The sequence below is a fragment of the Brassica napus genome, chromosome C2 (genome assembly GCF_020379485.1).
Source record: "Brassica napus cultivar Da-Ae chromosome C2, Da-Ae, whole genome shotgun sequence".
Classification (NCBI taxonomy): domain Eukaryota; kingdom Viridiplantae; phylum Streptophyta; class Magnoliopsida; order Brassicales; family Brassicaceae; genus Brassica; species Brassica napus.
In genome coordinates, this window is record NC_063445.1 from 29332719 (window position 1) to 29357381 (window position 24663).

Consider the following 24663-nt stretch of genomic DNA (forward strand, 5'->3'; position numbering starts at 1 on the left):
ATATGTTATTATCACCTTCAAGAGAATATTGTCAAAAAGTATAAAGGGAAGCATCTCTTGTACTTGGTGAAAGGTGCTGCTTATGCTCATACACTTTACGATTTTGATCGGTACATGGATGAGATACGGAGTGCAAATCCGGATCTTGCTGAGTATCTGGAGGAAGCCGGTGTGATCCTATGGTCTAGGGTTCATTGTCAAGGAGACAGGTACAACTTAAAAACGAGCAATATCGCTGAATCAATTAACTCCGCACTGAAGTGAGCAAGAGGATTTCCTATTCAGTTCCTGCTGGAGTTCATAAGGGAGAAGCTAGGAAGGTGGTACTGGAAAAGGAGAGGAGATGCTTTGAGTCTTACAACTCAACATAGTCGGGGTGTTGAACACTTGCTTGCTGTCCGAGAGGAGAACGCGTATACTCTGAGAGTCCAACAAATTGATGGATGGAAGTTCTTTGTGAAAGGTGGCAATAGGGACTGTAATGTTGATCTGGAACTTCAAAAGTGTGATTGTGGTGTCTATCAAGTCGAGAAAATACCTTGCTCTCATGCTATAGCAGCTGGAACAGCAGCTGGTGTGCATATCTCCACACTTGTGTGGGCGGTCTACTCAAAGGATACTTTGTTTGCAGGATACTCAGAGAATATATATCCTTGTGCTGGACAACTTGTTGAGGCACGCACATGCTTTCCTCCGGAAGTAAAGCGTGGTCCGGGGAGACCGAAGAAATCAAGATGGCAATCTTGGTTGGAGCTATCCAGGATGAGAGGACGCAAACCCCGGAAGCAACACAGGGTTTATAGGTGCTCAGTCTTCAAAGAAACTGGCCATAAGCGTCCACAATGTAAGAACTGACGTGGAAGACCTTTAAGTAAGTCGTCCAGAAGACCTTTTGGTTAGTCGTCCAACGTCTTAACTAGAATTTTCTTCTGGTTAGTCGTCCAGAAGACCTTTAAGTAAGTCGTCCAGAAGACTTTCTGGTTAGTCGTCCAACGTCTTAACTAGGATTTTCTTCTGGTTAGTCGTCCAGAAGACCTTTAAGTAAGTCGTCCACAATGATTTTCTATGTTTTATGAACTTCTCTGAAATCGTCCACAATGATTTTCTATGTTTTATGAACTTCTCTGTAGACTCTATGTTATGAATTTATATGTTTTATGAACTTTTCTTTGTAGACCTTCTATGTTAAATCGTCCAAACTAATTCCAACAGTGCAATTTAAAAAAGACAAGTTATACATTACATATTCCGAAAGGTTACTGCACTACCAAACTAATTTCCTACGGAATTCTAGTTTGGTATGAGGATAGGTTACAAAAAACATCATCCTATCCTGACCCTGTTAACATCCCCTAATCTACCAAACAACAGTACATAAAAGCATCAAGTTCAAATACAATCGCAACAGCACACAATAACACATCCAATATCTAATCATACGTTCCCAGGTTCTCATCATACGAAGACCCTTTACGAGCTTTCTTCCGAGGTCTGCTACTTTCTTCCTTCACAACACTCTCTGACATCACGGGACTCACTTCATTCTTCACTGGACTCACTTCCATCTTCACAACCTTGCGAGTACCGGTGACTGGCCAGCATTCCATGGTCCACTCCCATCCAGGATCATTAAACATGACTTTAATTATGTTATCCGCGGCAGGGTCATCTACGTCTCCGTCCCATTTTGGAAACATTTCATCAAAATCCTTCTGAACGAAGTTCTTCACGATAGTCTGCAATAAATAAAAGATATAAACTTAGTTAAGTCGTCTGAGAAGTATTTTGTTCTCAGACTACTTAAAGTTAAGTCGTCTGAGAAGTATTTTGTTCTCAGACGACTTAAAGTTAAGTCGTCTGGAAGTCTTCCAACAAAAAGACCACTCAGACGACTTAAAAGTAAGTCGTCTGAGTGGTCTTTTGTTGGAAGACGATCCACACGACTTAACTTTAAGTCGTCTGAGAAGTCTTAGGAGTGAAGTTAAGTACATGTTTATTGATAGCAGCCTTAAAACATTTGCGTTGTCTTTTGCCACCCTTGTAAGCCAGCAACAGTGGAGACGGTCTGTTTGGTATGGGAGACCCATAATTAGCACCCAATTCTGGCATAGCATAGTACGCCCACACTTGGAGCACTTGTATGAACCCATCAACAGTGTAACCAGTTTGCGTCAAGTCTTTTGCCTTCAGAGAATCCATCAGCACCTTAAACGCCACTCTCCCCCATGGATAATTCTCAAATTTTTCTAAATCCATCACTAGCCTTGCAAGACTAGCTGATGTAGCGGATAAGAACTTTTTCCCTTCGATGTATCCTGCGTAGATGGCAAGGTATCTCAGCCGCATGCGATCATCCGGAGACCACTCGTCGCAGTTGTAAAATGCTTCTGTTATCTGTTCAATACTTGGCCCAGTATCGATATCAACACGCATCTTCTCCCAGAAAGCAACCATCTCCGTCGTAACCTCACACCTTGGATTTTCCAGGTCCTTGATGTAATCGCAGTTCAGCCCAGTGAGGTGTTCAAACTCTATCAGTGAAAACCTCACAGGTTGTGAAACGACAAGACTCCAGAGCTCAAACTTCTTATTGATGTCCAGCTGGAAACAGAGCAAAACATGTACCAGCCTTGAAGTCCAACCAAAGTCAAGCTCCTTGAATTTGATGAACACTCCTAACTTTGACGCCTTCAGATCCTCATATTCGTCAGCTGTGAGACAATCACATAGAGCTTTAAACAACCTTGTGTCATCAGAATGATACGAAATGCTCCTGATTGCATCGGGCTCTTCTCCTAATGTAAACATCCTCGGCGGGAGTTCTGGTAAATCCATTTTAAGGCCTGCAAATAATCACAAACAACCATCTCAAACACATAGGTTGCGCACTATGCTAAATGCTATAGAAGACTTGCAGACGGCTTCCATGAAGTGAGAAGACTACTCAGACGACTTCCTGGAAGTCGTCTGAGTAATCTTTCAGCAAAAGACTACAACAATCTCAAAATCTTTTAAACAAAAGACGAATGACTTACAGTTGGAGAATATATTGTCCAAGAAGATATGGTCGGAGAAGAGGTGGTCCCAAGCCGTTACAGATCTGCAAATCGAAGGGAAAAGAAGAATCAATACTAAAATATTTAGGGTTTTCCGGCGGCTAAACGCCTTAATACATGAGAAATAACATACCGGCGGCGGAGTTTGGCAAACGAGATTTAAGATCTGAAAAAAAGGAAGCGGACGGTCAGTTTAAACTACGAAAATACTCTACGGCATGAAGGAGAAACGAGATTCGTCGTAATCGGAGAGATTACCGGCGAAGATAATGGCGGAAAACGACCACGGTAGGGTTTTCGTCTTATCGCCTTCGAAATCGCCGTTGGAGAGAAACGGCGCTAGGGTTTCGTAAAGTTGTGAAATAGTGAAAAAAAATAGCTTTTATATGTTCGGTAAATGATCCGGTTAGGTTAAAACGTACATTGGTAAAATTAAAGGTTCGGTACGATGTGGACGACTGAAATATACGTCGTCCGTGTAAATTATTCAATAGACAACTGAAATATAAGTCGTCCACACCCTAAACATAACCCCTAAACTTAATTATCTAATTAAACACTTCATAAAATCAAATCAAACTTGAAAAGTGTTTACTATATACAGAAATAAACACATATAGGTGAAAACTAATTTTTGAAAAAAACATTTTAGTTTTCCAAGATCTAACCGTAACAATACATACAATACTACAACATATGTTTGCCAAACTCCTAAACCAAAGAATATCATGATTCAATACTTCCACTCATCTATCTTCAAAACAAATCAATTTTATCATATCTTAATTTATATCACTTAAAACTGTTTATAATCACCTGATTTTTGTTTTTCACGCATCAAAATATTTTTTTACAAGATTTATAAATTATTTTTAAAATAAACTGGTACCAGACGACTTAAACTTCAGTCGTCTAGACGACTTAAACTTCTTGAGTCGTCCAGACGACTTAAACTTCAGTCGTCCAGACGACTTCCAACATCTCAGACGACTCAGACGATTTACTGGGGCTATATTCGTAAAAATGGCTTCTGTTTTTTTGTTTGTTCACAAGGGGCTGAGCTGTAATTTCACTAGGCTTTTAGGTTAGTTTTGCATTTGATTCAAGTTTGGGTATAGGTTTGGGGTTAAAATCAAGTTGTGGGTTAGTTTTGGCAAAAACTCCTATTATATATTTATTTATTTTGATAAAAATGGTATTATATGTTGCAAATCAATTTCCATTGTTACTCGATTAACTTCTAACATTTCTAATATGCATGATGTTCTTCAGCAATTAATTTAACCTAAACCACCATGGATTACAGCTGCTCTGTAGTAAGACTGACTAATTTGCTTTGAAAACAAGTAGGATTCAATTATAAACAATACCGAATACTATTAAAATGCACGGTAATATTATAATCGAAGATCTGATTTATGTATCCCAATGACAAAACAAAACAAGAATTGAAGCTTCTGTACCCTCAAATTGCAGTCAAATGTTGGGGAGAAAATTGAGGTATCGTAGCTTGAATGAAGTCCCCATCTACTTTTTAATGCATGAATTTCAGTGCAGTTTCATTAAATTTTAGTTACAAGTAAAATTTTATTTAACCAAGTCTTAGTGCTAATTGTTTATAGATTAGTACAACTGACATAAAGATTAGCTCAAATATGTTCCCTAATTACTAAATTAATTAAACTGAGAGATAAAATGAGAGCTTTACTAAATGTGTATAATATGGAGCATTTTCTACTCATGTTTTAGTTTTTTTTGGCCAAATAATAATGTTTTAGTTATTTTTTAGCATTTTTGGCACACAAGTTTCTCTTATATATATATATATATATATATATATATACATACATATTTTGTTACTTATATTGGTTCAGAGATGTAATATAAACACACATTTTATATACACACACAAGCTTATAAAGTTCTAATACAAATAGAAAAAGCTTACAAATCCATCAAAGCATCATGTAAATATATCTTGATAAAAACAATTTATGGCCCGTATATATAGTAAATTGTGAATATGATGTCCTGATAAAGAAATCATCCACGTTAAAGAGAAAAGTCAATACACAAAACAAATATGTAGATTTTTGAGTCTTTGACAAAAAGTAATAATTGAAACCGCACGCAGGAGAGAAGAGGCAAAAATACTGAAAGGCCGTGGAGCGAAGCACGTGAGGGTCCAACACCAAATCCTCACTTCAAGGTTTCTCGTTTGACTTAACCCTCCCGTCTTGAGATTCGCGCCAACATTTGATTCTTTTCTCTTCATCTTCTTTTACGAAAAAGTACGATCAAATATACTCCCTCGGTTTCATAATTCGGTTTCATAATATAAGTAATTTTGGCTAAAAGCGCGAAGATTAAGAAAATTATTATATTTTTAAAAAGTATTTTATAATAAATAGGTTAGATATAATTTAACCAATAAAAAATAAGTCTATTTAATTTGATTGGTCACACTGAATTCAATAAATGTAAAAATTACCTAAAAATACGAAAACTAGTTACATTTTGAAACAAAAAAATTTCCCTAAAGCTACTTACAATATGAAACGGAGGGAGTACAAAATTACGATATTATGGTAACTTTAAATTCCTAAATTCCATGTAACATAACACGAAACACTTAAAAACATTGGATTCTCACGGTAAATCATCTCTTCGTGTAACAATTTATGAAACTTGCAAGTTTTTGTTGCCCAATATTAATTAACAGTTAGTTTATTGAGATGTGCCGTTGCCTTCACGAAGACGTCATGCATTAAACCCGTTTTAATGAAGGGTTTAATCATATACCAACATGTTCTGAAACTTATATTGATAGTTTATTCTTATGGCTAAGTGTTACGTATTTATTAGGAAATACGCTCCTATTAGCTAGTATATATACTGTGAGAAAAAAATACTATGTGTGTTGTACTTGTTCAGTCTTCTTTCAGGTAGATTACTGGATCATCTGGTTATATATTTTACTCCTTCCGTTTCGAATTAGATGTTGTTTTAGAGCAAAATTTTCGTTTCAAAATTAGTGTTGTTTTATGATTTCAATGCAAAATTTATTGACTTTTTATTCTCACTACAAGAAAACAGCGGCATACCGAGGGAAACAATCGTCGATGTGTCGTCGGAATAACGTTATTCCGACGACATACCGACGAAACAAGTCCTCGGAAATTCATTTTTCCTTGGAAATCCCTTGGAAATTTCCGACGGAATTCCGAGGAAATGAATTTCCGAGGAAACTCCGAGGACCACCAGTTCGTCGGAAAGGTCTTCGGAATATACCGAGGGAGAACTTCCTCGGGATATTTCGATGGACTTTCCGATGGTCCAATCCTCGGAAGTTCCGACGAAATGTTCCTCGGAATTTTCATCGGGAATTTCCGAGGAACGTAGCCCTCGGAAAATTCCGAGGAAGGAGTCCCTCGGTATATTCCGACGACTTATTCCGAGGAAATGTTCGTCGGAAATTTCCGAGGGTTCATTTCCTCGGAATTTCAAAAAAAAATAATTTTTTTTAAAAAAATATAATTTTTGAAACTTAAATTCGAAAATATAAAATTAAAATTAAAATTGAAAACATATTAGATAATATTCAAAGTTGTACAAATAAAAATAAAACATTCCGAGTTAAAAAAAAAAACTACGGGTCTTGCACGTTCGGGAACACCTCGTTCGGGTACATCCTCTTCATCATCTCCATCATTTGCTGGTTCAGCCTCTTCTGTGCCTCATAGCCCGCCTGTTGAGCCGCCATCTGGGTCTCCAACAAAGATATGCGATCATCCTTGTCCTTCAACTGAGCCGTAAGTACTTCTCGATCAACAAAGGGTTGTGGTGCAGAAAAAGGAGGAACCGACCGGGAGCGACGACCCAAACCGACCAAACGTCCCTTCTTCTTTGGAACCGACTGAAATAGAAAATAGCCAAATTTAAATAATATAAAAAAATGAAAAAATAAAAATCAAGAAATAAATGAATTGAACTTAAAAAAAAAAGAACTTACCGATTCAACGATTTCGTTGATTCGAACCCGGGACAAGTTGGTCGAAGCCGTCGAATCGTCATCCTCGGTTTGAAGCTGAGACACTTCGTCTTGCACCTGAGTTTGGACCAGGGTGACCACTTCCCACACAAGACCAACATCAATCTGGTCGGTCTTCTTGTTGGTATACGCCCTCTTCATTAGGACGAGATCATCAACCGGCTCGCCATCATTTTCTTCCGCCTTGAAAAAAACATAAATTAAACAAACATTAGAAATTAGAAGAAATGCACAAAAAATAAAATTTCAAATCTTAAATAATTGAAGAAAAAACGGCTGAACTTACCATGCGATCCCCCAGAGTGGCAATAGATTGAACACCCAAGTTATGCTTGAAGACGCTCTTCCCTTTACGCTCGCTCCTGCGGTTGGTGGAGTTGGTGGAAGAAGTTTCTTTCGTTTCTTCCTTATCCCAAAGCACACACTCCTTCCAGACCGTGTTGTTCATCGACTTTGGGACCTTTTAATAAAAAAAAAGAAAATAGTTAAATAAATAAAAAATAGTTTAATAAATTAAAAAATTGTTTAATAAATTAAAAACAACGTTGTTTATTTCCCACTTCTTCTTCCACTCGTGCATCTGCTTCCCATAGTTGGCCATAACTTTATGGACGAAGTGGTGATAGATAAAGAGCGTATCATCGGAATTCCGGTTGAATTCTTGCTGAAAAAAACACAATTAGTAGAAAATTTATATTAAAGATTAAAAATATAAGTAAAAAATTAGAATATTTACCGCAAACTGACGAAACCACAGATGATGCTTGTCGGTAGGGAAGTCAGTGAAAGTCGGATGTCCCTTGTCGAGGGCCGAGTACATCATATGGTTGATCCATGCGCTGATCCCGTTCCCGGATCGGTTGAACCTAATAAAAAGAACAAATTATTAATAATGATCATGTTTAATTACCATGTTTGACCCCGTCCATGTGGATACGAAGTGAGATAGGGAAGATGGTCACGACCGGGCTGTCGAACCAACTCTGCAACACTCATCACTCCCGGAGGACCCGGAGGAGCAGGAACGGGTGCAGCAGCGGGAGCGGGAGGAGCGGGTGCAGCAGCCGGAGTGGGAAATGGAGAGGGAGATGTATGGTAGGAGTTGTGGGGCGAAGCGGAATCCTGAATCTGGCTGGAATCCCGAGACTGGCTCCCCGTACCACCACGACCACGACGCTGTCGAGGCCGGGTTTGATCATCATTAGACCTGTAAATTAAAAAATATATATTTAAAAATTAGTTCTAATAATTTTAATAAATAAAAAAACATATTTAAAAAATAGTTTTTAATCACAAAAATATAAATAGTTTAATAATTACAAAAGATAATTTTAATAAATAAAAAATAGTTTAATAATTACAAAAAATAGTTTTAATAAATAAAAAATAGTTAAATAATTACAAAAAAATAATTTTAATAATATTAAAAATGTTTAATAAAATAGAAATTTATATATATATATATATATAATTTTTTTTAAATAACAAATAATAGTTTTTAATCAAAAAAAAAGTTTTATAGATATTAAAAATGTTTAATAAATATATAAATGATTTTATAATGCAAAAAATAGATTTTATATACAAAAAACGTTTTCATATTATATATACATAATTATCAATTAGATTTTTATAACCACAAAATTAATAAAAACTAAAAACAAAATTCCAAATCAAGTGAATACCATAATCAAACTCGATTTTAAACAATCCTACCATTCACCCTAACAAAAATCTATAAATATCATTCCAAAATCATCAAATCTACTTAAAAACCTAACAAATCTAACCTAAGAGAATGAGATAGGGATCATACATGATGCAGTGACTGAAATTGAGGAGGATTAGGGCGGATTCGCCGGAAATTGTCGAGAGAGAAGGGAGGAAACGGCGGAGAGGAAGAGAGACTTCGGCGGAGAGGAAGAGAGAAATGGGGAAGAATATCTGGTTCGACCTAATAAAATGAGGCGTCCGACGGAAAATTTCCGTCGGAATTTCCTCGGAATGATTAAATATTTCCGTCAGAATTTCCTCGGAAATCATTAATTCAATTTTCGCGAAATATTTGGCGGCTTGGTTTTCCCGGTTAAATGTAAATATTCCGAGGAGCCATGTTTCCTCGGAATACCCTCGGTAATTACCGAGGAAATTCCGAAGAAACAGGGTTTGGGGTTTCAAAACATCGATTTTTTTTGCCGTATTTCATTTCTTATACAATTGTAATGCATACCATTGAGGATTCTTTGTATAGATGATTATAAACCATGAAATAACAAAATTTCAAAAATAATTGTAAGTATTCCCTTTACCGTTTATTAAAGTGTATAAGTGTTTCTCTTATGTTGTGTGGTTTTCGTTCATGCAATCGTAAAAGTGTTTGTTATTGGGTAAAACACCAAAGTTTGACTTCATAATCTGGTTAAGACACTTAATGAAAGTTATATACGTGTTATTCAATCCGCAAAACGTTGTTTTCGGTTAAAAACCCCTAGTTCCTCGGAATTTCATCGAAATATTTCGAGGGAATTCCGAGGAAACCCTTATCTTCCTCGGAATTCCGTCGGAATATTCCGAGGAAATTCTGAGGAAAAAGACTCTATAATCAAATCCCTAAATCGACAAGGTTTATTCCGAGGAAATTCCGAGGAAAACCTATCTTCCCTCGGAATTTCCTCGGTATTTCTATTTAAAAAAAAAAAAGTCGATGCTAGTTTGTTTCCGAGTCATCATCACCAGATGAATCTGAATCTGGATCTTGGTGAAACTCTCCAATCACTGGTTCATCCTCTACGTGAACGATGACTTCCTCTCCGAAGTCGGTTAAATCGACTACAAGGCCAACTCCAGCTAAATCTTCTGCTGCACTTAAGTTGCCGGATGTGCTTGGTTGTAATGGGTCTTCCAGCTCAGAACTTCCTTGAACTCGGCCTCTCGGGTTGAGTCTTGTAACAGTAACCCATGGATCATCTCTGTTCCTTACCCGGGGGTACTTGATATAACAAACCTGTAACATTAAAAAAATTATTAGTAAAATTATAAATTAATACACATGATGATGAATCATTCTAAATAATTAACATTTAATTAGTTGATCGGCCTAAGAAGCAAGAATGAAAGGATCATAATATTGCAGCTTTCGCCTCGAATTTACTGATGTAACACCAAATGCATCTCTTCTCACACCTCGATCTAGAGTGTTGTCGTGCCAATCACAATAGAAAACAGTACAGCGCAATCCAACCATGCCCAAATACTTGATTTCCAAAATCTCATGTATGTGTCAGTAGTATACATCATCTCCTGATGCAGAACAAACGCCAGCATCATAAGTCGTACTCGAACGTCTCCTCTTCTGAGTTGTGAATGCATATCCTCGAGTACAAAATCTCGGATATGACTTCACAACAAAGTTTGATCCAACGACCATCTCGCGTATCCAATCGTCAAATATTTCACCTCTGGCCAAACCAGCAGACACCTATTAATAGCACATATATATGTTATATCAATAAATGTGAATTAGTATAAATATGTGATAAATGATATTTTAATTTGTTTAAAGCACTCACATAAGTAAACATCCATCCAGCAAATTCTCTCTGCTTCATTTCTTCTAGTTCGTCCTCTGTGGCGTATCTATATTCGAACCGCTTTTCTGCCATGAAAATCATGTACATATGATGACAATAATGTAATTAATTAAGATTTAAATTTCAACTTGTTAAAATGAAAATTTGTAAGCTAATTTATTTACCTCTCATATTGAAGAACATCTTCGCAGTTGGTGAGCAAATATGTTTGCAAATTACTGCGCTCCTGCTCAGTAAGTCGACGGTCCTTTGGTTTTCTGCTAAGTCGTCCAACGTCTGTGAAAATGTCTGGAACCGTAACATGATATGTTGCCCGTTCGCCTGTATCATCATGTCGAGCAGGTCTTCTGTTTTTGGTCTGAACTTCTGCTAGAAAGTAGTACTCGGCAAAGTTTGAAATTTCTTCATTGATCATCTGTGCGACTATAGAACCTTCCACCCTACTTAAATTTTTCACCATCTTCTTCAAATGGAACATATACCGCTCATACAGATACATCCATCTATACTGCACAGGACCACCAAGTTCTAATTCTCTTGCCAGGTGAATAACAAGATGCTCCATAACATCAAAAAATGAGGGAGGAAATATCTTCTCAAGGTTGCACTGCATCACGGCTATGTTAGTCTTCAAATTTTCAATACCTTTAAGAGTCACTGATCTCGTGCATAAATCGCGGAAGAAACGACTTATCCCTGCAATTGCTTCATGAACATTTCGTGGTAATAGTTCCTTGAAGGCAAACGGAAGGAGACGCTGCATCATTACATAGCAATTGTGGCTTTTCAAGCCAGTAAACTTTCCTTCCTTTCTGTCGATACAGTTACGCAAATTAGATGCGTAACCGTCTGGAAATTCCACATCGTTTAAAATCCAAACAAAGAACGCATCTTTTCCCTCTGCATCAATTCGGTATATGGGAAAAGGAGCCCTACCATTCTCATCAACATGAAGTTCTGAACGAGCACATATATCGACTAAATCCAGTGTTGACTTCAAATTATCCTTTGTTTTACCTTGAACATTAAGGATCGTGTTCATGAGATTGTCAAAAAAGTTCTTCTCAATATGCATGACATCTAAATTATGCCTTAGCAGATGATCCTCCCAGTATGGCAGATCCTAGAAAATATTTTTTTTGTGCCAGTTATGTAGGTCTCCAACAGCATCTACCGGAAAACGCTCATGTCCACCGACGTCTGGCGTCCTTTCTACACCAAAATCTCTTAGTTGTGTCTTCAAATCTTTTCCACAATTTCCGGAGGTGGACTGTCAAACACCCTCTTGTTCTTCGTAAACAAATTCCTACTCCTACGATATGGATGATCAGGTGGTAGGAATCTCCTGTGACAGTCAAACCAACACGTTTTCCTTCCGTTTTTTAGTTGGAAAGCATCAGTGTTATCTTGACAATATGGACATGATAGCCTTCCATGCGTTGTCCATCCAGATAACATACCATATGCTGGAAAATCACTTATTGTCAACATTAGTACTGCCCGCATTTGAAAGTTTTCTTTACACGAAACATCGTATGTTTCAGCACCTTGAGCCCATAGTTGTTGCAACTCATATATTAGTGGCTGAAGAAACACATCAAGTGATCTCTTAGGATGCTCTAGTCCGGGAACGAGAATCGAGAGAAACAAATACTCTCGTCGCAAGCACAAGTTTGGGGGTAGGTTGTATGGTGTAAGAATGACTGGCCATAGAAAATAATGTCTTCCACTCTTGCCAAACGGGCTGAAACCATCAGTACATAATCCAAGGTAGACATTTCTTCTCTCATACGCAAAGTCGGGATACTTTGATTGGAAATGCTTCCACGCTTTTGCATCTGAAGGATGTCCGATCTCACCATCTGTTGAGTGCTCCGCATGCCATCTCATTGGTTGCGCTGTGCGTTCAGACAGATACAACCTCTGCAACCTTTCCGTCAAAGGCAAATACCACATCCTTTTATATGGCACTGGAACTCTTCCACTCGTATCTTTATAACGAGGCTTCCCACAAAATTTGCATGTAACCCGCTGTTCATCCGCCCTCCAATAAATCATGCAGTTGTCGCTGCATACATCTATTACCTGATACGATAAGCCAAGACCAGCTACGAGTTTCTGAACCTCGTAGTATGAACCAGGAGCTACTTTATCCTCGGGTAGAATACCTTTTACAAAATCAGCAATCGCATCCACACCGTCTTCAGTCAAATTATAATCTGTTTTAATGCCCATCAATCTTGTAGCAGATGATAAAGCTGAATGACCATCTCTGCAACCTTCGTACAATGGTTGCTTTCCAACATCCAACATATCATAAAATCTCATAGCTTCTGCATTGGGTAAATCTTCCCCTCTAAAATAATCATTTACCATCTGCTCAGTACCTACACCATAATCTACATCCGTTCTAATTGGTTCTTCTAATCTAACCGCTGGCTGAGGTTCGCTAGTACTACCATGTTCATAATCAGTTTCCCCATGATGATACCAAATTTTGTAACTTCATGTAAACCCACTCAAATATAGATGAGTCCAAACATCCCACTCTTTAATAACCTTTCTATTTTTACAATTAGAGCAAGGATATCTTAACATACCTGTTTTTGCTTCCGGTTGTCGGTGAACTAACCCCATGAATTCGGTTATACCTTGTTGGTATTCTTCCGTAAGCAATCTCGTGTTCGGATTCAAATGAGGTCGATCGATCCAAGAACGAAAATAATTTGAAGAAGACATGTTTTTTATGAATCAAATTCGTGTGTAAAGAGAGTAAGAGAGAGGATGAAGATATGGAGTGAATGAAGAGGAAGAGGGGTGCTTGTATTTATAGTTGAAATCCTGCCGACAGACCGAGGAAATTCCGACGGAATTCCGACGCCAACGGCTAGTTCGTCGGAATTTTTTTGGAATTTTTAAAATCCCCCAACGACTCTCTAACGGCTATAATATATCCTCGGAATTCATCGGTTTTTTCGAGGAATACATTTTTCCTCGGTATTCCATAAGAATATTCCGACAGATTGATATTTCCTCGGAATTCCGTCGGTATATTCCGAGGAAACCAAATTTTGTGTTTCCTCGGAATATCCTCGGAAATTCCTCGGGATATTCCCAGGATTTTATTTTCCGTCGGAATGTCCGTCAGAATACCGCTGTTTTCTTGTAGTGTCTAATCTATTTTTCTATTGGTTGAAATCTGGTTAGGTGTATTGGTAATGATGTTTTTGTCTAGTAAATAGATAAACTTAAATGTTTTTTTAATTTGTGTGTCGAACTCTAGGACGACAAGTAAAATGAAACGGAGGGAGTAGTTTATAACAAGGAGTACCCCATTGGTAAGCTTTCTATTTGCTATCTTGGTTTACTCTAATGCATAGGAAGCTTAGAATATCGGAATATGACCCTTTATTGCAAAAGCTGGCTGGTACTTTCCGGTCTTGGGCTGTCAAAATGTTAAGTTATGCAGGGAGACTACAACTTTTGTTATCGGTTATAAATGGAACTGTAAATTTCTGGATGACAATTTTCATTCTGTCAAAGGGCTGTCAGAAAAAGATTGAGTCTCTATGTTCTAGATTCCTTTGGGCTGAAAACATAGAAAATAGAGCGATAGCAAAAGTGGCTTGGACAACAGATTGTTTACCGAAAATGGAGGATGGCTTGGGGTTACGAAAATTCTGCGAATGTAACAGTGTTGTGCCTGAGGTTTATCTGGCTCTTGTTCTCCACCACCAACTCACTTTGGGTTATGTGGCACAAACATCACCATCTCCGAAATGCAAGCGCAAGGCCACTGACTCGACATCATGGAACTCGATCCTTACTCTAAGACCTTTAGCAGAGCAGTTCCTCAAATGCAGAATAAATGATGGGGTTGATTCAAGGTTCTGGTTTGATATATGGACTCCGTTCCGACAGCTTATTAAGTATCTCGGTGACTCGGGTCCAAGAGATATCAGATTACCTCTCTCTGCATCAGTGAAAGATGCAACAAACAAGACAGGCTGGACGCTTCCTCAACCAAGATCAGATAATGCTATGGTGCTCCATATTCACTTAACTACCGTGCAATTACCTCTCCAGCAGTCTATCCTAGATTCTTTTCATTGGATAGTTCAGGCCAAGGACTGCAAAGGTTTCTCTTCTTCGAAGACTTGGGAGGCAGTAAGGCCAAGAGCTGAGGAAAAAGTATGGGCTAAATCAGTGTGGTTCACTGGAGCAATTCCAAGACATGCTTTCAATACGTGGCTAGCAAATCTCAACCGACTACCGACGAAAGTAAGGCTTGCTTCTTGGGGTTTGAATATACAAACAGCTTGTTGTTTCTGCAGCAATCATGAGACCACTTGTTCCTCAATTGTACTTACAGCACGACGCTCTAGAACCGGATCTTCGCACGGCTAGACCCTCATCGTACGACTTTCCTAACATGGGAAGAGCTCTTGTCATGGCTACGAGTCTCCTCTGCATAAACACCTTCAACCCTAAAGAAGATAGCTACTCAATCCATTTTCTACAATGTCTGGAGGCAGCGTAACTCTGCAGTTCACCTCAACGGATTCTTGCCATCGCAGACGATTTTCATCACCATCAACAGGGAAATCCGCAACACCATTAGTGCGAGAAGATATAAGAGGAATTTCAGGACTCTTATGCAACTTTGGATTAGATGATTCGTTCTTCTACTATAATCTTTCTGCGCATATACCCTTTTTTTTTTCTTGGCAAGGTATCACTAATTAGGCTTTTGTAACCCTAAACCTTTCATTTTATGATATTCACATTTTAGCGTAAAAAAAAAACAAGGAGGAAATTAATAACTATGTTTCTGAAGATATATTTATCACATTTTATAAAATTTATACTATCAAGATAATCTTATGGTCTGCATGTAGAATAGTTGCAACATAAGTCATACAAGTGTTCATTATTGGTGGTTTAACTGAGTCTTGACGATGAGTAACAACAAGGCAGATGCCAACCAGACGAAGCAAAGCCGAACCGTTTTGTCACAAGTGAGTAAACCGGCACGGCTTCGTTTTGAAATGAACGCAAGCTATTTACTACGGTTAGTGGATATTAAATGGGCCTTAGATAGAGTATACGCTTTTGATATTCGACTCATGAGTTAGACAAAACCCAACCAATACTAAAGAAACCTCATCCTCGTATTATTATGTATTTATTTTTCAACCCCTAAATTACTTTTGAAATGTCCATAATAACTCGTTACTTTCTTAATCAAATATCAAGCCCAACCTTTTGACAATGATTGGTTTCACACGAGAACAAATAAAAAGTCTTTCATCTCTCTCTCTCCCTCCGCTGCTTTACAGATTTGACTAATCATCACCCCCCGAGCCTGCAAACTCAGCACGACGATCGCGTCTCGATCTTCAGAGGATAAGACCCTCGAAAATCAACAAAGGGCTTGATCGCTGTGCAAGGAGTAAGCTTTTCAATTCTTTTCACGATGTAATCTAGGTCAATCACGTCCTTTTTATGAGTTTCTGGATCATGGGTATCGCAGATTTTGGTCTGAACATGTTGTTGTTCGCTAAAAGTTTCCAAATTTAGAATGCCACTTAGATTCTTGTTAATGTAAGAGGATGCCTTTGGTTGTTGATCTTGGAGCTGCTTGTGAGTATCTTAATATGATCAATGTTGCTACCGTTTAATTGGGTTGGTGGGAAACTTGTTTGTTTGCAGGTCACAATGGCGTCTTCTTCTTCTTCTGATACATGGATGAGAGAGTACAACGAGGCTTTAAAACTCTCTGAGGATATAAACGGCATGATGTCCGAAAGAAACTCCTCTGCTTTAACCGGACCTGATGCTCAACGCCGTGCTTCAGCTATACGAAGAAAGATCACCATTTTGGGGACTCGATTAGACAGTCTTCAATCCCTTCTCGTTAAAGTTCCTGGGAAGCAACATGTGTAAGCTGTTTTCAATTAGACTACCTTTAGTTTCTTGTTCGGTCTTCTTAAACTAATGTGAAACGCAGGTCAGAGAAAGAGATGAATCGTCGCAAGGATATGGTTGGGAACTTGAGATCAAAGGCGAATCAGGTGGCGTCTGCTTTGAACATGTCGAACTTTGCTAATAGAGACAGCTTGCTTGGGCCAGATACAAAGCCTGATGATGCAATCAACAGAGTCTCTGGCATGGATAACCAAGGCATTGTTGGATTCCAACGACAAATTATGAGAGGCAAGCTCTGTTAATGTCACATTTATGCTAGGACCATAGTGATAATTTTGGCTTCTGTATCTATAACATGAGTAGAACAAGACGAAGGGCTGGAGAAGTTGGAGGAAACTGTCATGAGTACCAAACACATTGCTCTCGCTGTTAACGAGGAGCTCACCCTGCAGACCAGACTTATCGTATGTATTTGCTCTGTTTTTTTCATTGTTTTCCTGCTGAGTTTTCTTGTTTAAATAAAAAAAAATTTCTTGCATGCAGGATGACTTAGACTACCATGTGGATGTTACGGACTCCCGCTTACGGGTAATTATATTCTTTGAACTAATTAAACTTAGTTAGTCACGAACTTAAGTTAGCCCATTGATAAAAATGACTTCATTAAAGGCAAGCATTCATTGCAGGAATTTAAACCACACATTGTTCTATTATGTCCAACGTAGTTGCTTTCACAATCTTAAAAGCAAGGTTTATAGTTTACATTTTTGTAAATAGATCGAGTCACATCTCCCTTCGAACTTAATGTGGTCTGATTGTGTGTGTTTCTTAATAATGACAGCGTGTGCAGAAGAGCCTTGTGGTGATGAACAAGAATATGAAAGGAGGTTGCTCATGCATGTCCATGCTCTTGTCAGTTCTTGGAATCGTTGGTCTTGCCCTTGTCATTTGGCTACTGGTTAAGTAGCTGTAATGCCACCAATATGATGAATCAAATTCTATCCTGGTCTTTCAGCCTCTCTCGTCTATGCGTATGGTTATATTGTCTTATGTGTACATCGCTGCGTGCAAGAACCCTTCAAAAAGTATATAATCAAAGTTGTATTTTGTGTGTATTATATGACTCCTACTTGGTTCACGAAAAGACTGTATCACAAGTTCTTTGTTCTTGTTTGGATTATATTTGTTTTTTTTTTCTTTGCAGAAGACGTATATAAAGAGAAAGAATGACACTATATTACTATAACGTGAAGCAATTCTGTGGTTTGCGAGAGTGTCTCGCCTTTAATATACAATTTACCATTTCACTCAAGACAATAAAAGAGGACCTATGGGACTGGTGAAGGAGTTGGTGTTGTGGCTCGAAGCAGTTGTTGCAGAAACCTAGCCGCTAGACGTTGCCCTACACCTCCTGCAACACGTCCTCCAAGTCTTCTTGCTTCTGGTTGTTGCAACACCTGATTAACAACAACAACAAACCAGGAGTAGTACTTTAGCCCATGAATCAATCAAGTACATCATTATTAGGTTAGTGCACAATGTCAATGAAGAGATTTATTACCTGTGCTATTGGCTGCAAAATAGCTGGGTCAAAGCTTTCTGAAGACTGCAGAAGGCTCCAGATTCTTGAGACCTGGTCCCGAAGCTCAAGCGTGCTTTCGAGTTCTGTGGGATTCATTGTCAGAGGGCCACCATTCCCATTTCCATTAAACACGAGAGATCTCATAAACTCAGGCATTGAATTGTACGTATCAACAACACTCCCCAGAGCAAACGCTTCACTGACTCTCACAGCTTCTTTAATCACCAACAGTCGAAGCTCTTCTCCGTTTGGATCCAGCAGCAGCTTCAACACAGGCTGCAAAGCATCTTTTGATGAGAAATCTCTATCTTTGCTCCCCTGTTGCAGAAGGTTCTCGAGCCTGCCCCACCTAAACTTCCCATCTTTGAACAGAAGCTCGATAAGTGCGTCTCTCAGATAAGGGTTCTGATCAGTGAGAAGCCTCTTGGCAAAATAAGGGTACGATGCAGCCAGCACTTTGAAATCAGGATCTGCGTAAAGCGCCAAACCTTCAAGCACAGTAAGCGACCTCAGAATCAAAGCGTAGTAAGCCGGAACGTCAAATGGATACTGATAGAAGACGGCACCTAAACCATCAACCAGCGTTTTGAAATTGAGCTCGCTGACTGTGTAGTTAAGCGCATCGTCAAAGAAGTCTCTGAGAGCTGGTATGATGGGAGTAACGTCTACATCAGGCGACAAGAACTTCAAAGCATAGTAATCTCGAGCCATGGCTTCGTAATCTCTGTTGACCAAATGTACAACATGGCCTATGATGGCAAACCTAGCTTCCTCCGGTGTCTCACTCATCATGCCAAAGTCAAGAAAGGCGAGTTTGCCATCAGGTGTTGCCAAGAGATTACCAGGATGAGGGTCAGCATGGAAGAAACCATACTCCAAGAGCTGCCTTAAACTACACTGGATTCCTGTGTTCACAAGATCCAGAACCTTCAAGCCTTGGCTCTCGATGGCAACTTGCTCGTTCAGTTTAGTTCCCTCGACCCATTCCATTGTCAGCACCTTGCGGCTGGTGTAGTCCCAGAAGATATCGGGCACAAGAACATCCGCTTTATCAGCATAGAGCTTCTTGAACCTCCTAGCGTTTTGGGCCTCCTGGACGTAGTTTAGCTCCTGGTAAACTCTGCAGGCGAACTCGTCGATAAGGGCGAGGACGTCGGTGGTGATGAAGTCTACATACTTGTTAATGAGTTTCCCAACTCCTCTGATGAGGTAGAAGTCAAGACCAATGGCTTCTTCGATCCCAGGGCGTTGGACTTTGACAGCAACAACCTGACCCGAATACCTCAGGTGGGCTTTGTAAACCTGGCCGAGACTAGCTGCTGCGATTGGGTCAGGGGATATAGACGCGAAAATGGATTCAAGAGACAGATCCAACTCTCTTTCGATGCAAGCAAAGGCCTCTGCGTCAGGGAAGGTTGGCAAAGCATCCTACTTAGGCACTCAAGAGAAACAGACAAAAGTTAGAGAGAAATGTTGTCAATATCTAAGCTGAGTGAGTAAATCAAGAAGAGACGTGAACCTGAAGCTCAGCAAGCTCTTCGAGGTAATCCGGGGGGCAGAGGTCGGGTCGGGTGGATAGACCTTGACCCAACTTAACAAAAGTAGGGCCCAGACGAGTGAATATCCTTCGGAGCTCGCCAGCTCTCTTCTTCATGTTCAGCTCTAGCTTCCCTTGCCTCTGATCAATCCCCAACTTCAGCGCGAAGCCACCCAAAGCTGTCAATATCTCCACACTTCTCCGCAAAGCCTAATTACGAAATTGCAATGCATCATCTCTCAGTTTCGCCTTAAAGTTCAAAACTTTTTTTCTTTTTGCTAACTCAAAGTTTAGAACTTTACAAAAAAATTCTAAAAACTGACGAAAGAGCTAACCTTGAGAGGCTGAGAGCCGTGTTTCCTGGCGATGAGCTCTGGGGAATAGACAGAAGCGTCAACGGCACGACCCAGAGCTCGGGCCTCCGCTTGAAGATCATCCGCGAGGTCAGCACGTTTGTATTGTACAACAGGCGCAGGAGTCGGTCTCGAGGAGGGGGGAGGACTTGGCGTTACTCCATCTTCTCTGGGCCGAGCTTGAACGAGAGCTGCACGAGCTACTCTCTTCCGATTCGCCAAGAAAAACTTAGACTTTCCACCGTTTCTTCTTGAGTTGCGGAAGGAAACACCATCACCGACTAGAGTTAAACCCAGCGACTGGCCAACCACAAGACTCGTCATCGTGTAAAACCAGACAGAGAGAGAGAAGAGAGAAGAGAGAAGAGAGAAGAAAGAATTGAGATTGTGGTTACTCCTCAGCCATGAAAGAAGAGGAAAGAGAGAGAGAGAGTAATAAATGAGGTGAGATATTTGTAAGCGTGAGATGGAGAGAGTTACAAGAGTTTCTGGTTGCTTTGCTTTGCTTACTTCACCTAAGAAAATAAAACTCCCCCAAAAAACAAGGTCCACACTTGTGGCGTGCCGTGACGTTCTCTATTATAAACTCCCGAGGAAACTAAATACTACTTACAATAGACAAAAGGAATTAAAACCAAACCTATCTACAGCACAAGTTTCGTGGGATTTATTTGACATTTATAATCTCTCAGCCATGGACCATTCTCTCTTTCTTTCTTTCTTTTTTTGTGAATGCAAGTAAGCCAAAATTAATATCCACAAAGGTTCATTCTGGAGCAAGTCCAGTAATCTGACTGCTATTATTACTTGAAAGCGGACTTAATATTTTCTGAGTGTATGTTAAATCAGTAATTTACCTCTTATGGAACTCTCTTAGTTTTGTCCTGAATCCACTTCCTGATTGTGAATCTTCATCATCAAAACCTTGGTCATATAACGTTTGTTCACCACCTCAAAGCCCTGACAAAACATAAAAATAGGGTATCAACCATGCCCTGTTTTCTGAATCAAGAGTAACTTTTTTTTTTTGAATGAATGTTAAATGTTATTCATCAAAAAGATCTTTTTTACATTAAATGCATACTATGTAATCTTTTAGTAACCCCCAAAAAAACTCAAAGAACTTTAATGAACTTTACAATCTTGTACTAAACCAAAACTGCAACCATTTCTCCATGCCTCTTACTCCCTTTGATCTCATCAGACTTAGCTTATTCCTCACCCTTTTATCAACCAATTTCTTCAGCACTTCTATCGGCAAGATCTTCTCCTCATGACGCACCTTATTTCTCTCTCTCCAAAGAGTATACAATGCTATTTGAAATGCGTATCTGATACAAAATAATCTCTTCCTTTCCATCTTCTCATCAGATATCAAGTTCACAGTGGCATTCCACTCATTTGTATACGTCTCCTTCAATATCCCTTTCACAAGAGATTCCCATATCTGTGATGAATAAGAACACTCAAAAAAGAGATGATCTCTTGACTCTTGAGTTGTTGTACAGAAGACACATGTTGTGTCCACACCTTGGCTCCATCTTGCGACTCTATCCATAGTAGATAACCTATTTAACAAGGCCAACCAAGTCATTAATGCATATTTAGGAGTGGCTTGTGAAAACCAAACTCCCCGAGACCAACTACAAGGCGTCTTGGTCACTCTCAAACTACTCCAAGTCTCATGAGTCGAGAATTCTTGCTTATAACCTGATTCTCTTCTCCATAAACTAACATCTTCCTTCTCAATACATAAACGATTCCCCACCTCATTTAACTCGGCTTCAATGTCATTTAACAACTCAGTACGATGCCTTCTTTTCCTTCTTCTACTCAGACTTGCTTCCTTAATAGTGGCTGCTCGACCAATACTCATGTCTATGATACCTCTCCCCCCCAGTATATCAATTAGAACTCCTCTATCTGACCACTTATCATACCAAAAAGATGTATGATGACCATTACCAATCTCTTTCATGTAAAAAGTCTTTGCAATGTCTCTTAGCTTCAACAACTTTCTCCACATCCACGATCCAGTTTGCGTTTTACTCTTAACTTCCCAAAAACTTTTCTTCCTCAACAAGTTCTCCTCAATCCATTTACCCATAACGATTTCCCAGTGCTCATTCTCCATATGAGCTTAAGACCATAAACCTTGTTTACTTCCTTAAGCGCTCTTATTCCCAACCCTCCTTCACTTTTCAACTGACATACATCCTTCCAAGCTACTTTTGCACCCGTCGTTTTTAACTCAGGCCCTGACCAAAGAAATGCAGAACAGAGACTTTCTACTTCTTTAAATCATTGGCTAGGTAATCTAAAGACAACAGCCCAAAAATTGACTATGCTTATCAATACAGCCTTGATCAATTGCAACTTTCCAGAATAAGATAAAAATCTGCATGTCCAAGTGTTGATCTTATGTCTTATTCTTTCCACCAGAGGCTGGTGTCTTGCTTCCTCATTGAAAGAGTCATAAGCGGGAGTCCCAAGTATCTGACTGGGAGAGTACCTTCTTCAGACGGGAAATTTGTCAGAATTCTTCTCTTCTCATCATCAGCTACCCAACCATGTAAATTGTAGATTTCTCCAAACTTATTCTCAGACCTGACCATCCAGCAAACTCCTGAAATACTGAGAGAGCCCCTTCCACTGACTCTTTAGATCCTTCTACGAAAACCATAAGATCATCTGCAAAGCAGAGATGGGTAAGAGAGAGAGACTTGCAGCGAGGATGGAACTTGAATTTCTTCTCCTTCACAGCCTTGTCAATTTTCCTAGATAGCACATTCATGCAAAGCAAAAATAGGTAAGGCGAGAGTGAGCATCCCTGCCTCAGTCCCCTAGCACTCTGGAAATATCCAGCTAGATCACCATTCACTTGAACCGAGAAAGGAGGACTAGTGAGGCACAATTTTATCCAATGGATAAATTTCTCTGGAAATCCCATAACTACCAAACTCTTCAACACAAATTCCCACTGAACAGAATCGAATGCCTTTGATATGTCTATCTTCATTACACTTCTTGGAGATATCATTTCCTTGTGATAATCATTCACCAGTTCTGAAGCCAATAAGACATTCTCCATTAACAATCTGCCTTTTACAAACGCAGATTGATTCTCACTGATAATTCGCGGGAGCAACAAATTCAACCTATTTGCTATTATCTTTGACACCACCTTGTATAAGACATTACAGCAAGCTATTGGCATGTAATCTCTCATCTCCAATGAATCTGTCTTCTTCGGGATCAAAGCAAGAATGGTGGAATTCACTCCTTTAGGCAGAAAACCATATCGAAACACTGATTGTATAGCAACTGTGAAATCGTGTGCTATAATTGACCAGGTTGTTTTAAAGAACTCACAAGGATAGCTGTCTGGTCCCGGAGGTTTATTTGAAGGCATTGCAAAGAGAACCTTACGAACCTCTTCCTCAGTGACCTCTGCTTCCAGCATACAACAATCCCCCGAGGTGCATCTAAACTCCAATAGAGACTGTAACTCATCTTCTGAAACACCTTGATAGTCCTGAGGGTGCATATTTAGAAACTCAGAAAAGAACCTTTCTACCTCTCTCTCTTTATATCTTCTTGAGTTGTTGCAGTCGTACCATCTGAGCATCTTATCTCTCGTATTGTATTCTGAGCTTGACGAGTTCGTATGGCATTGTGAAAAGTCTTATTGTTTTGATCTCCAACATCTAACCAGTGCAGTTTCGCCCTCTGTTTAAGAAACTCCGCCCTCTGTTTAAGAAACTCCTCTTCTAACCCAGCTACAAATACCCACTTCTCATACGCTTCTACTTCCTCCTGAATATTAGCACTGCTTGGACTAGATAAAGTGTTCATGTGCTTATCACACAAGACTTCATATGCTTCATTTGCTCTCTTAGTCAGATTTCCCAACTTCTCTCTTCCCAATTCTCTGATGAGTGGCTTCTGATTCTTTAGTTTCTTCGAGAATCTAAACAAAGCCGAAGTAGAATGAAACAGCTTCTCTGTATTATCCCAATACTCTTTCACCATTGGTAGAAAAGCTTGAATATTCCCAATCACATTCACGTATTTGAATGGTCTTCGAATCTTTTCACTAGGAGGCCAGATTTGAATCTTACATCGCATATGATCCGAGCAGCCTCCTGGCTCAAATACTGAGTAAGCACTAGAGAACCGAATAAGAGCCACATCATTCATCAAAACTCTATCCAACTTCTTGCAAATGATACCTTCTTCTCTCTTATTACACCACGTATAAAGAGGACCTTTATAACCCATATCTGGGAGACGACAATGTAGAACTGCTCTCTGAAAATCCCTCATTCCACCTGAAACTCTTCCCATATTTAGAAATCCCGAACTCTCCTCTCCCTCCAATATTTCGTTGAAATCCCCCATAATCACCCAAGCCTTATTTTTGAAGCTAGGAGAATTGTGATGATGACATAAATTACTCCACAATTCCTTCCTCTCCTCCACTTGGTTACTAGCATAAACGAAAGTACAGTAGAAATCTGCTTCTCCTTGTATACTCACAGAGCAAGTCATCATTTGATCTGTCTT

At 39.3% G+C, this 24663-nt stretch overlaps 5 protein-coding genes across 6 annotated transcripts; 2 read left to right on the plus strand and 3 right to left on the minus strand.

Annotated features, from left to right (window-relative positions):
• Positions 1 to 1323: 1323 nt before the first annotated feature.
• LOC106378232 lies at positions 1324 to 2835 on the minus strand. Its single transcript, XM_048748947.1, has 4 exons — positions 2260 to 2835; positions 1990 to 2205; positions 1441 to 1736; positions 1324 to 1357 (listed from the first exon to the last, which is right to left on the minus strand). Exons 1-4 carry the CDS (start codon positions 2833 to 2835, stop codon positions 1324 to 1326), a joined length of 1122 nt encoding a protein of 373 aa, XP_048604904.1.
• Positions 2836 to 14348: 11513 nt separating this feature from the next.
• Positions 14349 to 15237, plus strand: LOC106378231. Its single transcript, XM_013818392.2, has 2 exons — positions 14349 to 14978; positions 15070 to 15237. The coding sequence occupies exons 1-2, from the start codon at positions 14349 to 14351 to the stop codon at positions 15235 to 15237; spliced, it is 798 nt and encodes a 265-aa protein (XP_013673846.1).
• Positions 15238 to 15964: 727 nt separating this feature from the next.
• LOC106381501 (syntaxin-52) lies at positions 15965 to 17805 on the plus strand. 2 transcript variants are annotated; one of them, XM_048747455.1, is made up of 7 exons: positions 15965 to 16149; positions 16410 to 16639; positions 16708 to 16913; positions 16989 to 17089; positions 17169 to 17213; positions 17312 to 17375; positions 17467 to 17805. In XM_048747455.1, exons 2-6 carry the CDS (start codon positions 16416 to 16418, stop codon positions 17348 to 17350), a joined length of 615 nt encoding a protein of 204 aa, XP_048603412.1. In that variant the 5' UTR covers positions 15965 to 16149; positions 16410 to 16415; the 3' UTR covers positions 17351 to 17375; positions 17467 to 17805. The 2 variants fall into 2 exon arrangements, with proteins under 2 accessions (XP_048603412.1, XP_013676853.2); XM_013821399.3 differs by lacking the exon at positions 17312 to 17375.
• Positions 17806 to 17839: 34 nt separating this feature from the next.
• Positions 17840 to 20742, minus strand: LOC106381500 (protein ACTIVITY OF BC1 COMPLEX KINASE 3, chloroplastic-like). Its single transcript, XM_048747454.1, has 4 exons — positions 20080 to 20742; positions 19727 to 19954; positions 18187 to 19635; positions 17840 to 18082 (listed from the first exon to the last, which is right to left on the minus strand). Exons 1-4 carry the CDS (start codon positions 20419 to 20421, stop codon positions 17954 to 17956), a joined length of 2148 nt encoding a protein of 715 aa, XP_048603411.1. The 5' UTR covers positions 20422 to 20742; the 3' UTR covers positions 17840 to 17953.
• Positions 20743 to 20970: 228 nt separating this feature from the next.
• Positions 20971 to 22231, minus strand: LOC106378230. The gene is made up of 4 exons (XM_048748948.1): positions 21745 to 22231; positions 21604 to 21665; positions 21320 to 21544; positions 20971 to 21057 (listed from the first exon to the last, which is right to left on the minus strand). Exons 1-4 carry the CDS (start codon positions 22229 to 22231, stop codon positions 20971 to 20973), a joined length of 861 nt encoding a protein of 286 aa, XP_048604905.1.
• Between the last annotated feature and the right edge of the window lie 2432 nt (positions 22232 to 24663).

Bases quoted from the DNA above. Each gene is read 5' to 3' on its own strand.
- LOC106378232 (XM_048748947.1), bottom strand. From the start codon at position 2,835: ATGGATTTACCAGAACTCCCGCCGAGGATGTTTACATTAGGAGAAGAG. The intron at 2,206-2,259 runs GTGATGGATTTA...GTGGCGTTTAAG, and splicing joins CAGCTAGTCTTGCAAGGCTA to GTGCTGATGGATTCTCTGAA. The intron at 1,737-1,989 runs GTACTTAACTTC...TATTTATTGCAG, and splicing joins AGGCTGCTATCAATAAACAT to ACTATCGTGAAGAACTTCGT.
- LOC106378231 (XM_013818392.2), top strand. From the start codon at position 14,349: ATGGAGGATGGCTTGGGGTTACGAAAATTCTGCGAATGTAACAGTGTT. The intron at 14,979-15,069 runs GTAAGGCTTGCT...TTGTACTTACAG, and splicing joins TCAACCGACTACCGACGAAA to CACGACGCTCTAGAACCGGA.
- LOC106381501 (XM_013821399.3), top strand. From the start codon at position 16,416: ATGGCGTCTTCTTCTTCTTCTGATACATGGATGAGAGAGTACAACGAG. The intron at 16,640-16,707 runs GTAAGCTGTTTT...TGTGAAACGCAG, and splicing joins GTTCCTGGGAAGCAACATGT to GTCAGAGAAAGAGATGAATC. The intron at 17,090-17,168 runs GTATGTATTTGC...TCTTGCATGCAG, and splicing joins CCCTGCAGACCAGACTTATC to GATGACTTAGACTACCATGT.
- LOC106381500 (XM_048747454.1), bottom strand. From the start codon at position 20,421: ATGACGAGTCTTGTGGTTGGCCAGTCGCTGGGTTTAACTCTAGTCGGT. The intron at 19,636-19,726 runs GTTCACGTCTCT...GTGCCTAAGTAG, and splicing joins AAGAGCTTGCTGAGCTTCAG to GATGCTTTGCCAACCTTCCC. The intron at 18,083-18,186 runs GTAATAAATCTC...GTTGTTAATCAG, and splicing joins TTTTGCAGCCAATAGCACAG to GTGTTGCAACAACCAGAAGC.
- LOC106378230 (XM_048748948.1), bottom strand. From the start codon at position 22,231: ATGGAGAATGAGCACTGGGAAATCGTTATGGGTAAATGGATTGAGGAG. The intron at 21,666-21,744 runs GTAGTTGGTCTC...CTTGTTAAATAG, and splicing joins GAGAGTGACCAAGACGCCTT to GTTATCTACTATGGATAGAG. The intron at 21,545-21,603 runs GTACAACAACTC...TATTCATCACAG, and splicing joins GGACACAACATGTGTCTTCT to ATATGGGAATCTCTTGTGAA.